The sequence below is a fragment of the Patagioenas fasciata genome, chromosome 3 (genome assembly GCF_037038585.1).
Source record: "Patagioenas fasciata isolate bPatFas1 chromosome 3, bPatFas1.hap1, whole genome shotgun sequence".
Taxonomy (NCBI): Eukaryota; Metazoa; Chordata; class Aves; order Columbiformes; family Columbidae; genus Patagioenas; species Patagioenas fasciata.
Window position 1 is genome coordinate 56,677,565 of NC_092522.1, and position 16,094 is coordinate 56,693,658.

General features: G+C 40.7%; 1 protein-coding gene across 4 annotated transcripts in view; it reads left to right on the forward strand.

The window, feature by feature from the left end:
- GRM1 (glutamate metabotropic receptor 1) overlaps nt 1–12,879 on the forward strand; it is a 182,314-nt gene extending 169,435 nt beyond the window's left edge. The window contains exon 9 of one of the 4 annotated variants that reach the window (XM_065835561.2): nt 9,245–12,879. In XM_065835561.2, the coding sequence (XP_065691633.2) occupies nt 9,245–10,085 (841 nt within the window). In that variant the 3' untranslated portion in view covers nt 10,086–12,879. The remainder of the gene's footprint in view (nt 1–9,244) is intronic. The other 3 variants (XM_071806386.1, XM_071806387.1, XM_065835562.2) reach the window with 3 other exon arrangements.
- Nucleotides 12,880–16,094: the final 3,215 nt, after the last annotated feature.

Genomic DNA, 16,094 nt, shown 5'->3' on the forward strand with positions numbered 1-16,094 from the left:
TTGTTATTGTGCTACTGTTGATCTCCATTCTCTGTGTGATCCTGGAGATGGCCAGAAATGTAGAGTCATGCAACCATAGAATAATAAAAATTTCTTATCATATTAAAAAACTCAGCAAAATCAGCTTTGAGTTTCAGGGCTCTTTTCTCTGAAGCTGCCCATTTGTTACCATGGAAACCTCCAGATACACCCAGAAAACCCACAGGCTTTACCAGCTGCTTTATCTACTGCAGCATATTAGGGAGGGCTGAATAGCACAAATGAGGGGCCTCATGACTAAGCTTCCTGTGGCAACTGGGTTAAATTTGCATTCAGAATGTTGGCATGTTAAGGCAAGTCTGATGGCTTTTCAAGCACTGTTTAAACTGTTGGGAGTTTATTTTATTCGCAAGTATGCCAGAGAATCTGACAAGTTATAGCGGGAGAAAGACTCATTGACTGCTACATCTGCAAAGGATGCACACTTTTTTTGGCAGCAAATATCCAGAGCAACAGGCTTCAACCAGTTCATTAGGAATTTATTCCTGCTCTGCTAGAACTATTTATTAGAAAGTTTTCTGGATTTTCAGTATAATTTTTCCTTTTTTAAATTTCATCTAAGGCTCTCAGTTGTGCATCTTTATGCTATATGAGATACCTTCCAGCCTCTGTTCTAATGCCTTTTGGTTGTTTGAAATCTGTTACTGGGTTGTTGCGACAAAATGAATACGTTCAGCTATTTTAGCTTTTTCTCATGCATTCTTTTCTCTGTCCCTAATATTTTTTTTTTCTTGCTGTTCTGTATACAGCTTTCAGTTTGTCAATATCTTTCTGGTAAAAAACATGATGCTCCAAACCATTTTCCATCAGAACCACAGAGGATTACAGAAAGCAAGGACAAACCTCCAACTGTCATAATTACTATTAAACAGCATTCATAGGAAAGATCTCCTAATGTCTGTACCATGGTGTGGTGCTTTTGAGCAGGGAATCGAGGAATTCATGGGCTATTTTTTGTGATTTTATTATATTCAAAATTCATCAATTAGTGTGTTTTATTCAACAGCAGCTCCATGGTATTTCTTTTCAGTCAATGTTTTTTGAAGGTTGTGGATCTTCACAGCCTTCCAGTTTTACAAACTACTTTGTCTTAGCTGCACCCACCTACACTTTTCTGAACTTAATTTAATTCTATCATTTTTTTCCCATGTTCGTAAGATTTCCAGGTGCTTTTGCTTAACACATTGTAATTTTCAGTTTTCAGGTTCTACTATTTGCTGTGCTCCTGTTCAAGCCTGTCTAAATAAATTCTTCAGTTCAGGTGTTGTTATTGGCTGCACTGTCATATATATTTTTTTCAATGAGCGGTAGGAGAGATATCTTCAGATAACACAAATGTACTTCTCCATTGATATCAGAGGATCTATAATGATTTAAATCAAGATTTTTCTATGCACTAACTTTAAAATCCTGAAAAAAATTACAAAGATAGGAGGCGTTAATTCTGAATATTTGATTTTTTTTTTTTTAATTAATGACAACAAAATAAGCATATGCTGAATTTTTTCACTAATAAGAGCACTTTTTAACTTCATTTTGATTTGCAGGTTTCTGATCTTCATTTCTTGAACACTGGATGAATTTGCCTGCTATTTGAGACAGACTGTTTATTGTCCTGAACTTTGTCTTGTCTATTAGAATAAGTTGTTTTCTCCAAGCAAGTTTTTTTTCAAAATATTTAATGAAGAGTTTGTGAACTGCAACACTGCTTTGCACTTTTGAGGACACTTTTATAATGTCAAAGCTAACAGGGAACAAGTAGTTTGAAAACTCTGCAAAAAGATTTCTTTAAATTATTTGTAATAACTTATTTGTAATCAGTTTGCTATAACAAAACACACAGATGAACTCAAAGTTTCTTTGTTAATAATTAGGTGAATGATTGAAATGTGAAACAGCTTCTATATTTCAGATCAGACAAAAATTAATATTAATAACAATAATTAACAGTCAGCTCTTTATGCACATTATCAATGTAATTTTCTCATACCTTTGTTGAGCTTACCTAAGTAAGATGTGTGATCCGTACTGAAGCTGTAGGACGTTAACCACACTGAATCATTGCAATGAGCAACTCTCCCGCCACCACCCCCAAATTTACAGTTGTATAAAAGTGTATATGTACATATATGTAAATGTTAAGTCCTAAAGTGAATAAATCTATTTATTTAGGGATATTTGGCTATATCTTGACTGGTGGATTTGGGAGTACTTCCCTGCCCCTGGGACCAGGCATAAGCCTAGCAGAAACCCACTTCCATAGCAGCATGAGCATAGAGTGTGTGACCCCACTCTTGGCTCCTGCTTTCCCCATCTGGGTGACCAGGGCATAGAGACAGTGGGGGGCTGGCACCCTCTGATCCTACCACAAGGGTCTGAAGCCAGCTGGGATACTCGGTGGATGGAAACCAGGTACACGGGCTAGACATAGCAACTGCATCTACGTTACAGACTGTATAATACTAAGTTTTCAATTTAAAAATAATGAAAAATAAAATCAGCAAAAAATCAGTTATCAATAGTGTTGATGTAGATTAGAAAACCTTAGTGTAGCTTACATCAAAGTAACGTTTAATTTGCAGCAGAATAACTAATGAAGGCAATAACTAGGTTAGATTTAGTTGACATAAGCCAGGGGCAAGACAGAAGGTTGGAAAGGTGGCTCTGGGCTTGTGCTCACCCACAACAATCCCAAGTCTTATGAGGTTCTGCGCCTGCAAGGCAAGCTGACAGTGTTATGTTTTCCTGTAGTTTGTGTAGCAATTTCCATCATACATGGAGCAGCTCTCTAATTTACATAGAACATTGTGTCCTATGCCCAAGGGGATTTTATCCTAAAAAAAAAAAAGAAAGGGAATGACAGTAAAAAGTTAGTTCAGTAATTTCACTTTCTAGAAATGCTAGTAAGAGGTTAAACTTTGCTCTCATTATACAGCACCACAGAAAGCACTGGAGTCACACTGTGAGAAATGTTGAAAGGTCCTCTTATCAATGAGATAGCAATTACAGTGTAAATGGACTGAGGCTGAACTTGAGGTTTTTTGTTTGGGTTTGTTTTGTTGGTTTGTTTGTTTTGTTGTTTTTAGTTTTGGGTTTGTTTGGGGGTTTGTTTTTTTTTTTTGGTTGGCCTTTTTTTTTTTTTTCTTTTTCTTTAAGTGATAATAACTGATGCTTATCAGACAAAAAACCTGAGCATACACCAGACTGGGACTGTAGTTGATGATGGCTCACTCACTCTTGGGTGAGCCACAGAGAGGTTAAACCTGAGTTAGTAAAACAGATGAGTCCCTAAAAGCAATGCTCCAAAAGGTGGGGGTGCAGGAACATGCCAACCAGCATGGCCTGCTCTGCTATTAATAGTGAGTGTCACAGCTGATGGCTGCAGCTCCGAGAGGAGGGTCCTGTTTAGCACAGGGAGGTATCACTGCCCTAGATTAAAACCAGTTCACTCCCTTAAACAAATTTCATGCCCCAGTGGTCTTACTGAAATGGAAGCAATAATGGAAGAGACCTTGGGGATACCAGCAAAGCACCTGCAATGTGCTGCAGTGCAGGTACTGGCCTTAAATTTTAAGCTTGTTGGCTTTGGTCCTGGGAATGGTGAGGCTGCAGTGGGGCAGAGCTTTACTCAAGCTCATTACTGCCTCCTGTATGACTGCAGAGTTGGCTAACTGCCATTCTGTGGGCAAGGCAGACATTCCCCTGCCTGATTCCCTAGGAGAGCATTCAGCAGCAGCTGCTGTTTAGCTGAGAAAGACTTTGTCCAATGTGCAGCTTTTGTATGGGCCCTCTCCTTTGCTCTGCTCCCCTGCTGTTTCCGAAGGTGCGCTGGGACAGCCCTGTGGGTGCTGCTTTCTGGAGCAGAGTTTTCAGGTGGCTGGGAATTGTGTCCTGCTCTGTGAAGGTGGGAGAATCATTTGTTGACTTGGCAGTACCTGGCGCTGACCTCATCTGGTGATTGATAAGATAATTCAAGGTTTGGTTTGGACCTAATTTTTGATGAAGAAGTTCATAGGCCTTTCTCAAGTTACATTTAGTGTTCATTTCTAAGATCTTAGCTTTGTTGAAGGGACCACTAGATTAACCCAATGCCTCCTACTGGCTCTTGCGTTTCGGTTACTGTAGTGACTACAAAGTGACAGGTCTGGCCAAATCATCAGTCTGACAATGAAAGAAAGGGAACATATATCACTTCTCTTATAAACTTTTTCACTGGTAAATTGCCATTGCTACTTTGAAAAACAGCCTTATATCATAAATCTGTGCTCTGAATCTTGTCTAACACAACCTGGCCTGACCCAAATGACTGTATCGCTCATCTCAGCAAGCTTAAGCTGCTCCCTCAACTCATGGCCACTTGGAGAAGATAACAGACCACAAGTCTGCCATCCTAAAGGAATGAAACGGGGGATGAACTCTAGCAGATCAAGGAATGTCCCTTTCTTTTTAACTGGAAAGTCACTTCTCAAGCACTTTGCATGACTGCATCTCCAGCTGTTTCACTCTGGCAGTGACAAGTACTACCTCAAATGAGGAACCTTTTGCAACTCATTGGCTCCTGAAGCTAACCTCATCAGAGCACATATCACTCAGTTCAGCCATTTCATGTTATATCAGTTAGGGATTGTTACGTCTAAAATGTTCAAGGCAAAAAAGACAAAGGTTCAGGCACACAGGACTGAAAGTTCATCTAATACTCTATGCTCTGGGTCTCAGACTATAGCTTTGCTGATGAGATGACTGGGAAGTTGCACAGGCTAGATTCCCTTAGACCACTGGGGCAATCACTTTCCACCTCAGGAACATTCAGTCTCTAAGATTTAAAGAAACCATTGCTAGTCAATAACTAAAGTAAGATATCTTCAGGACCTTGCAGTGTGGGGAGGAACCACCTGTTGTGTGGGGCTCATATTCAACATTGCTCCAAGGAAGCCAACAAGGTCAGATCCCCCAGGCACTGGCAGAAGCAAGACTCAGTTCTTGGCCTATGACTTGGTGGGTTTGGGGCAGTCCTGGTCACAGGCAAGAGCAGGATTTTGGGAAGCTAGAGTTACTTAACAATGAACAATGAGCCATCTAACAAGATGTAGTCCCAGCTGGGCAGGGGTATTTTGGACCACAGTCCCAAATTTGCATACATTGGGTCTTTAAAAACTTTCTGCAAGTAACTATTAAGGTCTGAAGTTGTTTTCCAGCTTGTTTATTGTCTCTAATCATCTGCTGAAAGTACCTGAAAATGACTGCCTCAGAGTCATGCAGAGAGTACATTGTAAAGATCAATGCGTGTATTAAAAATAACAGAATTACCAAAAAAAGTGACAGATCTGTTTACAGAACTAATAAAAATTCACACAAGAAATATACTTATGTCTGTTCCCCCAAAGTACAAAAACTCAGACAAATCTGTGGTGAAAACTGAGAAACTGCATCTTAAGTCGTTGTATAATACATCCTTGCCTATAAAGGAAAAGCAAGCCCATCTTCTGCATTGATAGGATATCTGAGAACCTGTCTGTGCATTTAGTCTAGATGAAAGAATTTGAATAAATCGCACTTGGAGTTTTACACTGTGTATACACAACTACAAACTTTAAGATCCCTTGAGACTCCAAGGAATTCACTTGTAGGCAGTAAGTGTGAAGTCTAAATCCATGGGAGATTGAATAAAGGAGAAAGTTAAGAAAGGCAAAAAAATACATGATGGACATTAAATAGGTAACTGTCTTATGGATAAAAGCAAGAAAACGCAGGTTAGTCCCACCCCATCATTGTGCGAACAAATGAACATCATGTTTTCAACACTCTAGCTGTTCTCTGGCTTGCTGCCCTCTTCTGCCCTTCTGTGGAAAAATCATCCCTTCTCTCACTCTATCAGGCAGATTATTTTGATCTTTGCTTTCTTCTTAAAAAAGAAGGTGACAATCACTTAGCGAATGGTGACCACGCATCCCTGTCATAATTTAACCCCAGCCAGCAACTAGGACCATGCAGCCACTCGCTCATCGCCCCTCCCCCAAGTAGAATAGGGGAGGGAAAGAAAAAAAAAAAAAAAAGGAAAACAACAAATTTACAGCAAAGTAAGAGATAATAATAATAATAATAGAATGTACAAAACAAGTGATGCGCAATCCAATTGCTCACCACTCACAACACCAATAGCCCATTTATTCCCAAGCAGTGGTATTTGCCCCCTGGTCAGCCGTAGTTTATATGCTGAGCACGATGTCACACGGTAAGGAATATCCCTTTGGCCAGCTTGGCTCACCTGTCCTAACCTTGATCCCTTCTTGTGCACCTGGTAGAGCATGGGAATCAAAAAAGTCCTTGACTACCTGGCAACAACCAAAACATCAGTGTATTATGAACATTTTTCACATACTAAATCCAAACACAGCTATTAGAAAGAAAAGTAACTCTGTCCCAGCCAAAACCAGGACAATCCCACATGCAGTCAGGATCATCATCATCGCTTCACACAAGTGGGTTGAGTTGTATCTTACCGAGACCCAGCTAAAGTCTGAGCTTTTCCAGCCCCATATTTGCTTTTTGCCTAGATGTTTATTAAAATCATTCAAGGTGGCTGATCTTCGTTCTAGGATAGCAAGTGTTTTTCTTGCATGTTAATTGTCAATTCTGCTTGAACGTGTCAATCTTGGAGTGACACCCTACCAGCTGTTCAGCAAGACAGAGCCCAGGTATTTCTATGACAGTCTTGTGGCTCTCCCTCAGATGTGGCTCATTAACAGGCTAATGATGCATGGACACGGTGAAGAGAGCAAGTTGAAGGAAAGACCTAGAACGAGAGACTAAGGAGAGCAGTAACAGTAAGGAGAGATTTCCCAGTAGAAATTGCCAGACTGACCCTATGGAGAGCCACTGTGGCTCTAAAGCTATTTGTCATTGGAGCCATGAGCAGCTGAGGCACTTTGCAGGCACCACATTTCCCTGTAGAGCAAGCTGGTAGCAGGCAAATCCTGATTAAGCAGTTTGTTCACATTTGGGTGCTGCAGAACCAGCGCAGTTTGTTTTATGTACAGCTGTTGGCTTGGGCTTGATGAAGTACATTATGGAGAGTACTACAGACGAAAGAAGGAAAGAAGTCAGAAGAGCAGAATTTGAGAGTGACGGTGAGGAGAACGAACTGAACAGGAGGAAGATATGAAGACAGAGGTAGTGAGTTCTTTAAAATAGCAGTGCTTGCCTTTAATGTAAAATACAAAATCTTGGGAACAAAATGAGAGAGAGACTAAACAGATGGTGTGAGGAGGGATTCAAAAGTGAGATGACATACCAGAGCTAGATATGAAGAAGTAAATGATGCAGAAGTGGACTTAGCATAAGAGACAGCAGATAATCATGTTTTTTTCAGAAAAGTCCTTTGCACTGTTTGTAATCTACAGCATCAGCAAAATACAATATGAAAATACTCAACTCATTTTCTTCTATGCAAGAAGAGACTTGTTTTAAAGTCAAAGCAGATAGAACATGTTTCTCTGTGAAGAGTTTGCAGACCTTCATATGTTAAAATATTACTTTAAAAATCTTTCATGCTCAACAGTTATATTCATTTGCTTATCTCTATAGCACTTAAAAAAATGCCATACCGCAACTCATTTTGATCAAAATTGGAATGCTTCTAAACCTTCGTTCTTATCTGGGAACTTGGTTTTTTTTCCTTCCAGGATAAGTCTCTAAATTCAAACAGTTCCAGGTCCTACCAGCTACATGCTTTGTTGAGTTATAAATTTTTTAGATTGGTCTGTTCTTGTGAGCCAGTTCCCACAGAGGTGGTGAGTCACACGTCCAGTGTCTGGAGTTGGAGATGAACTTCCCCACTTAATTTGAATCAAATGCCACATTTTCATGTACATTGCTTTTCCATTTTGCCACATTTACAACATTATCTCTCTTGTACCAGTTTCTTCCAGCTATCACAAAGTCAGTCTTTTTTTTTTTTTTTAATATAAAATCCAACTGTTAATTAATTGCTCCCTGAAAAAGACAAGCGCAGGAGTCTGAGCACAAAAAAGCAAAATATTGAGAACAATATTGGAGGCTGTACGTAAGAGAAGCAATCTCTTGGTGTGTGCAGTAGTGGGAGGCAACGCTGCTGTGCCAGCCTCCCACACGGATTGCCTCCCACCTGCACTGCAGTCACAGGGGCTGAAATGTAATCCTTTGTTTACTTCTGCCCCCTGAGGGACGAAACCGTGAGATAAGGCTGCTCCACATAAATCACCTGAGAATTTCTCTCCCATCTCTGGTTTCCACCCAGGTGATGTGTATTATAATTTGTAAATGTTCTCTACTGTCTGACCTGCAGTTGAACAATTGCTTGGTCCTCTTAAGCAGCACTCAGCTCCCTGTCCCACCAGCTGCTAATGAGACATCACTCTGCTTTGAGTGCAGCTCATGGAAATGTAAAAATCCCACTACAATTCCTCAGGGACAGGCCTGACTGATCCTCAGGTCCTCACTCAGCCAAACAGTCCACCATTTTGACGGGATCCAGCTCACATGTGGAGTCGGAGGGTTTGACTCACCATGATCGTGTAGCTGCTTGTTCCTCCACCCGCACAAACCATCTGTTTTCAATCCCAGCATTTTATCCTGGTTTGTCAACCACAGGCTCTTGGGAAGAACTGCATTTGTCATCTACCTGATGAAAGTCCTGATAGTCTTTCCTTTCTGTAATAGCTAATCTGTTCCTGCGTGCAAAAGGGGCCAGGGAATAAAAAGGAAAGAAGGGGCTAGTGACAATTCCTTTCTCTAACCAGAGTGTGAAAGGCTAAGGTTTTGAGTTGCTTTTCTTCCAACAGTTTGGAAATATTTCCTATAAGCTGTAAACTGGGCTTAATTAAAGCTATTCCTGTGACTTTTTTTCCACTTTATTTTATTCCTTCTGCAAGGTGAGGTGGGCAAACCTAGCTGCAAAAGGCCAAGGCTAGAGTCCTTTAAATATTGTCAGCCCTCCCTGTGGGCTAGGCTTTCCAGGCTGGCTGTGGGGTTGGTAACCAAAGTGGAGTAATTGCTGTTGAAAAACAATGTTGTCTCCTTCTGTAGCATTTATGTGAGGACATGAAGAACTAGGGGGGGAGGCTTATTGATGAGGCAAAGCAATCAGTATTTTTGTTGGCTTGTTTGTGATACTGACCATGTCTGTGTAGTGTAAATGCAAATAAACCCATCTTTATTTTATTCATAGTTCTAATGGAAAGTCTGTATCATGGTCTGAACCAGGTGGAAGACAAGGTTCCAAGGGGGAACATATGTGGCACAGACTCTCAGTGCACGTGAAGAACCAGGAGACAGGGTGCAATCAGACAGCGGTGATCAAACCCCTCACTAAAAGCTACCACGGCCAAAGCAAAAGCCTAACTTTTACTGACATCAGCAGTAAGACTCTGTACAATGTGGTGGAGGAAGAAGATAGAGAGCCTGTTCGCCTCAACCAGCCTGGCAGCCCCTCCATGGTAGTGCACAGACGGGTGGCGACAACCCCCCCGCTGCAGGCCACGGCAGAGGAGACCCACCTCTTCTTGCCTGAGCAGTCCCCCAAGACCTTGCCCCTGCAGCCGCGGTCTCTCATGGACCAGCTGCAAGGAGTGGTCAACAAGTTTTCCACTGGCATCCCTGACTTCAACGCCGTTCTCTCCACTCCCAGCTCGGGAAATGGCATGCAACCCCCCCACCAGTCCCCCCCACCACAGCAGCCACCCCTGCCGCCCCTCCAGGTGACTGCCTTCAGCGAGGAGCCCATGTCTCCCCCGGCCGAGGAAGCAGAGAGCGAGAAGCTGAAGCTCATTCAGGGATACGTCTATGAGAGGAACACAGAGGAGGATGAGGACGAGGAGCCGGTGACCAGCAAACTGACTCTGGATGATTCTCCGGCACTGACGCCCCCATCCCCTTTCCGGGATTCAGTGGCTTCGGGCAGCTCTGTGCCCAGCTCCCCTGTCTCAGAGTCAGTGCTCTGCACCCCCCCAGATGTGACCTATGCATCTGTCATCCTGAGGGATTATAAGCAAAGCTCCTCCACACTGTAGACTCGAACAGAGACAAGACGAGAAGGACTTTGGCAGCTGCTCACTGGGAGGTCCTATGGAGACATGTCTCCCAGGGCTGGAGGGAGACGGAAAACAAAGTCACAAATGACAGGGCAAAAACTTAATCTTGCACTTAAATAAATAAAAGGAAAGAAAAAGAAAAAGAAAAAATAATATATTCTGAGGGCTCAAAATTCTCTAGCTGTTAAAAACAAAAATATTGTACTTTGAGAAAATGATAGGAAACTATAACAAAGCACAAATGCAAGAGATAACTTCTATAGCAAAAAAAAAAAAAAAGACACAGGAAAAAAAAATCACACTTAGCCACACCTTCTCTTGGCAAAGCTTGAAAAGCTGGGAAGTGTGACCTGGAGAAGTTATTAGTGCATCTCATGACTGCTGTCTGTCTGCTATGGAAGCAAGACACCCAGGAGCTGGAAGGGCGGAGCACGATGAGGAGGAATGAAGCTCCTTGTCTATGAGACACATATGCATAAATATTTTTTTCCTGATTTCTATAGGTGGTATAACTGCATAATATGTTTGGGGGAGAGGAGCTGAGATAATGTGAAAGCATATGGCTCTAACTGACTTTTGTGTGAACAATTTGTTCTTCATACTAGGCTGCTTCTTTGGGGGATCTGGGCTTTTTTTGACACTGATTGTAAACAGAGAGAGAAATATGATCAAGTTGAAACTTGAGAGGTTTCTGAAGAAAGTCCTTGCTGTAGTACTCAATAATGTGATAAGGACTTAGAAAAACTGCCCTTTTATATAAGGTTGAAAAACATGTGGCTCAACTGTTACACAACATTTCCTGTAGCAGAACAATATTTATTGACTAACTTTTCATAATACAACATCTTTGCCATGTGATTACATCATTCATTTGTGTTACTTTGGAATCAAATTAATTGAAAAATAGCTGTATATTTAGAGCAACAATTATTACTCTGAAAGACAGGCAATTCCATACAGGGTGTTATAGAATCAGTCTTGAAGCAAGAGTGAGTGAATGTGTTTCTGTATGCGTGTGTACAGTACGTGTGAAGTGTAATGTCTAGTAACTACCACTGGAAGATTGTCATATATACTATGAATATTTTTATGTTTAAATCATGTTTTATATCGCATTGTTACAAATATTCAATAGATCTTTGGAGGTCTGTAAGCTGTGCTAACACATTTTTTTTTTCATATACAAGCTGAGAGAGTTGTTACCTTATAATAGGGTGCTTTATTTTGCAGATATTTTATGAAGTAGACATATTGTATTAATTACCAGTGCATTGAAACCTTGTTATTTTACATGTTTGCAGCAAGTGTGGTTAACAAAATAAAACAAACAAGTGAACAAACAAAAAAAACCCCATCACAACAAACAACAACAAAAAAGAAAAGAAAGGAGTCTGTTTTAGAAATCTTGCACATACTGGTAGAAGGGAGATACAGGAAAAATAATTAACCTATTTTGTTGATTTACATAATTTAAAATAAAATTATGTCTGGACAGGAAATTTCATCAGTGCTTAATGTGTGCATAAAATCACGGCATTTGTTATAAACAGTTCTTTTAATATCTTTTATGATGTTTAGTTGTGGGTTCTTTTCATGTGCTTTCACTTCCATTTAATATACAATATTGTATCTTAAAGATGACTTTTAGGCAGCTGTAGTTCTGTCATTCATTCATCCTCTATCCTTCATGTGTTTCCTAGAGATGGGCCTAATCCAAAACTCCCTAATGGCTGGCATGTTCAATGTCCAGGTCTAATTGCAATGGCTTGAACTTAAGGAATCTCTTCATGCTAATACAGCTGCAAAACTTGACTTTAGCCATGCTTCTTGTGAATATTCTATCATATTTGTGTTCTTTTTTTCTATTCTTTTTCTGTCTTCTGTCATATGAGTTTAAAAACTTCTGCTGCCCGTCATCAATTCTTCTCTGCAGATCCAAATCTTATTATTTTTGTTCTGATTATACAGTAGTTGTATTAGAAGGTTTGACTGGTGCTCAAAAGCAGAGAGAGCCTCTTTTCCTCATTCTCTTTTCATGATGTTTGCTCCTTTCAATATGACTTGTGGCTAGCTGCTCTCTATGTCCCAATGTGTAAAACATGAAATTACCTTGCCCAAAGACAAGGGTTATGTCTTTGTCAGTAGATTGATGTCTCCATAATGAACTAAGGACACCTGAGAATCAGTTGGTTGATTTTTGTTTGCTTGAGTCTTTTTTGATGGGTTGTTGTTGTTGTTTTTTTTTTTTTTTTTTTTGAAATGTGATTACTCATTAAAGCAATGAGAAAAATGCCATGTTTTCTTTGCTGATCACAACACCGGCAATGAATTCTATCTTCTTATAATCTTAGTATGAGATTTGTTGTGCTGTTTCCAAAAACATACATTGTCAGTAGCACAGAGCTAATACTAGGAAGCTGGTCTTTGAAGAAATGAGATAGATAAGAAAAAGAAACATAACAGGCTCGTATAGATGGGAGACAGCACTGTGGGCAGGTACTATTGTTTTAATATCTAACTGTTTTGAACATATTAAGCACTGGTTTTATTACTGCAATGTAATTATATCATGTGTAGGAGTTTCTTGAAATTCAGTATATTAGCTTTTAGTTTGTAATTGTTAAAACTGGAAACATACACATACGTAAATATATCTGAAGAGCAAGAATTCACCTTGTGTATGTAGTTGTATGAGTTATGAAGCTTCCTGTAAAAGTTCTTTCTTTTGGTCTGTCAAATGCTTGATAAAAACTGCCTTTTTGTCAAAATGATCTTGAAAATGTTGTAAAATAAATATTTTCTATTTATTATTTAATAATAGAATGCCAAGATTGTTAATTTTTGCTTCCTAAACAGAAAATAGCCATGTCTACTATTGTTCCAGGGCTTTTTAGCATCATGTGAGAGAGATGGTGGAATGCTCAAATAGGTATGGATTAGATTGCAGCATGTAGGTGAGAAGGGGGAGGGTCGAAGATTTTTGTTTAGACAACAAAAACCACTTTTTTGGCTTCTTAATAAAAATCAGGAGCACTGTAGGTATGCATTTGGGCTGACATGTTGTAGAAGAGAATTCAGTGGGAAATGAGAGGAAATTTTGCTACCCAAGGACATGGGGAAACACCAGCCCTTCGCTGGAAGAATTCTGTGTGTTTGATTCTGTGAGATGTCTGCTTCTCCCATCAGGGAAAGTCAAGTACACTTTCTTGACAGCTGTAAGCAATAGGCATTGATCCCGCCCAGACATCTTGTGCCTCCTTCCTTTACTGCCTTTGTGTAGAGCAAAGTACTGGGACTCTCAACTCCTGCTCTGCAAGTCACACACCCTGTGTGTGACCCTTCCTGATGACTCCTGAACTGCTGTGTGCCTCAGTAAAATGGAAGTATAAATGCTTTTTCTGGAATACTTCTGAGATTTTCAGGCCCAAGTGGCACTAAATATAGAAAATCTAGTTCTTTTTCTCTTTGTACTTGTGAATAGGCTTGTTTCTAGTCGCTCCTTGGTTTGGATCTGGCCTTGCAAGAACCCACGTCTGAGGGGTCAGTCCACCTACAATGACTGCATTGCTGAAATACAAAGAATGACATTCCATTCAGAGGTAAGTGCCAAAAGTTTAGTCTCTTTACTTGTAGAAGGTTTTGTGAGGGTTTTTTCTTCTTTTTTTTTTTTTTAATTATTTTTTTTTCGGTTAAAGTCTAGGCAATCTATGTCCCAGTTGTGCTGATCAAGTGGATAAAAACACCCTCGGGGTAACGCAGCGATTCCTCCCTCCAGAGCCCCAGTGCAGAGTTGCTACCAACACCGTTCTTGCAACCAGCTACTGTTTGTGGGACCCAGCTCACAGCATCTGATCCTAAATCCACTGCATGGCCCAATAATCGCATGTAGCATTTGGGAATACATTGTACAATGAACATGGGAATAAGTATGATAGTAACAACTGAAAATCATCTATAAATATTATAACAATTGTTATCTGGTCTCTAACTAGTTACACATATGCTGTGCAAATTAAGTAATTTTGAAATTGCAGTATTTGCATAGGAGGTTAGTACTAATTGTTTTATGCATGACTTTCCAAATAGTCTGACTAGCATAACAAGCCCAGCAAGTCTTACTTTCTTTTTGATGCAGTTTCAGTTTTTGTTTCGCTGTGCCTTGAGCTTCCAGCATGGATGTGATCATTTCACTTTAAGTCATTCTAGAACACATAAATATTTCAGTTAACATTATTTTTCTTTTTTTTTCCCTAATTTCTCCACATAAACATACAACAATATGAACAGTACCAGAAAGAGCAGATTGGGCAAAATCTATATAAACAGACTCCAGTAGATATGAGCAAACAACAGTTGGTGGAAGTGCTAAGGGAAAATACATAGAAGGCCAGATGCTCCAGCCTGTTAAAGCTGCTTTATTAGTCTCTAGATTTCCAGATTTTCCAGTTCTTAATGTGTTTTAGTCTGACAAAGGGAAAAACTACTGTTACTGTAGAGTCTTTTTAGAGTCATTTGACCTCGTCTTCAAGGGCAGATATCCTGACAGGTGGAAAGAGAACAGAGTTACATGCCTTCAGCTATATTTCTTTTAATCTAACCTAAGAAAAGGCATAACAAAATCCAAGGTTGAGGAGACACAAGTATGAAGGCTTTAAATTAGAAATAAACAAATCTGAATTGTCAAGATAATTGAGTACTACAGCAGATGGTTGGGAGATTTAAGCAAATTTTCTTTAAGTCTTCAAAACAGCGAAGAATTTCACAACATAGACTTGATAGGCTCTTTCTATGCAGGGGGTCAGATTAAATGATCATTATATTCACAAGCTGCCAAAAAAGCCCATCTAAAATAGCTCTACACTGAGTAAATGGATGACTGATCCAGGACCACAGAGCAGCAAAGCAGCTTAGTGTACTTATAGAATCACAGACTGTCCTGAGTTGGAAATGACCCACAAGGATCATCGAGTCCAACTCCTGCCCCTGCATAGGACAACCCCACTGTTCACACCCTGTGTTCAAGGGTGTTGTCCAGTCTCTTCTTGAACACTGTCAGACTTGGAGCCACAACACCTCCCTGGGGAGCCTGTTCCAGTGCTCCACCACCCTCTGGGGGAAGAACCTGTCCAACCTAAACCTCCCTGGCACATCTTCCTGCCATTGCCTCAGGTTCTATCGTTGGTCACCAGAGACAAAAGATCAGTGCCTGCCCCTCTGTCTCCCCTTGTGAGGAAGCTGTAGACCATGACGAGGTGTCCTCTTAGTCTCCTCTTCTCCAGGCTGAACAAACCAAGTGTCTTTAGCTGCTCCTCATATGGATTCCCCTCCAAACCCTTCACCAACTTCGTAGCTCTCTTCTGGACACTCTTCAGTAGCTTAGTATCTTTTTTATCCCGTGTCACCCAGAACTGCACACAGTGCTCCAAGTGAGACCGCACCAGTGCAGAGCAGAGTGGAACAATCACCTTCCTTGCCTAGCTGGTAATTCTATGCCTGATGCACCCAGGACACGGGTGGCCCTCTTGGGGACAGGGCACTGTTGGCTCATGTTCAATTTCCCATTAAACAGAACCCCCAGATCCCTCTCCATGGAGCTCCTCTCCAGCATCTCATTCCCCAGTCTGTATGTACAGCCAGAGTTTCTGTGTTGCAGGTGCAAAATCTGGCACTTACCCTTGTTAAAATTTGTGCGGTTTTAAGTACCCTTGGATGAATCCCATCAGGCTCCATCAACTTGTAGGGAACCAGTCTCCAGCCTTCTGTCAAGGACAGAGTGTTGGTGATTCTGTCAGTGCAGTCCATGCCTATCTGCCCAAGTTCTACTCAGTAAGCTCGATCTCTGGACCCAGACCAGTGTGTACCATCCAGTTTGCATGAAGTAAGTGACTGCCAGAAGCAAAATACAATGGAAATTTGGCCCCTGGAGTTGTATTCTTCATTCTTTAGGGAAAAGCAGAGAAGCAGGTTGTGAATAGCTGTTCTATGCAA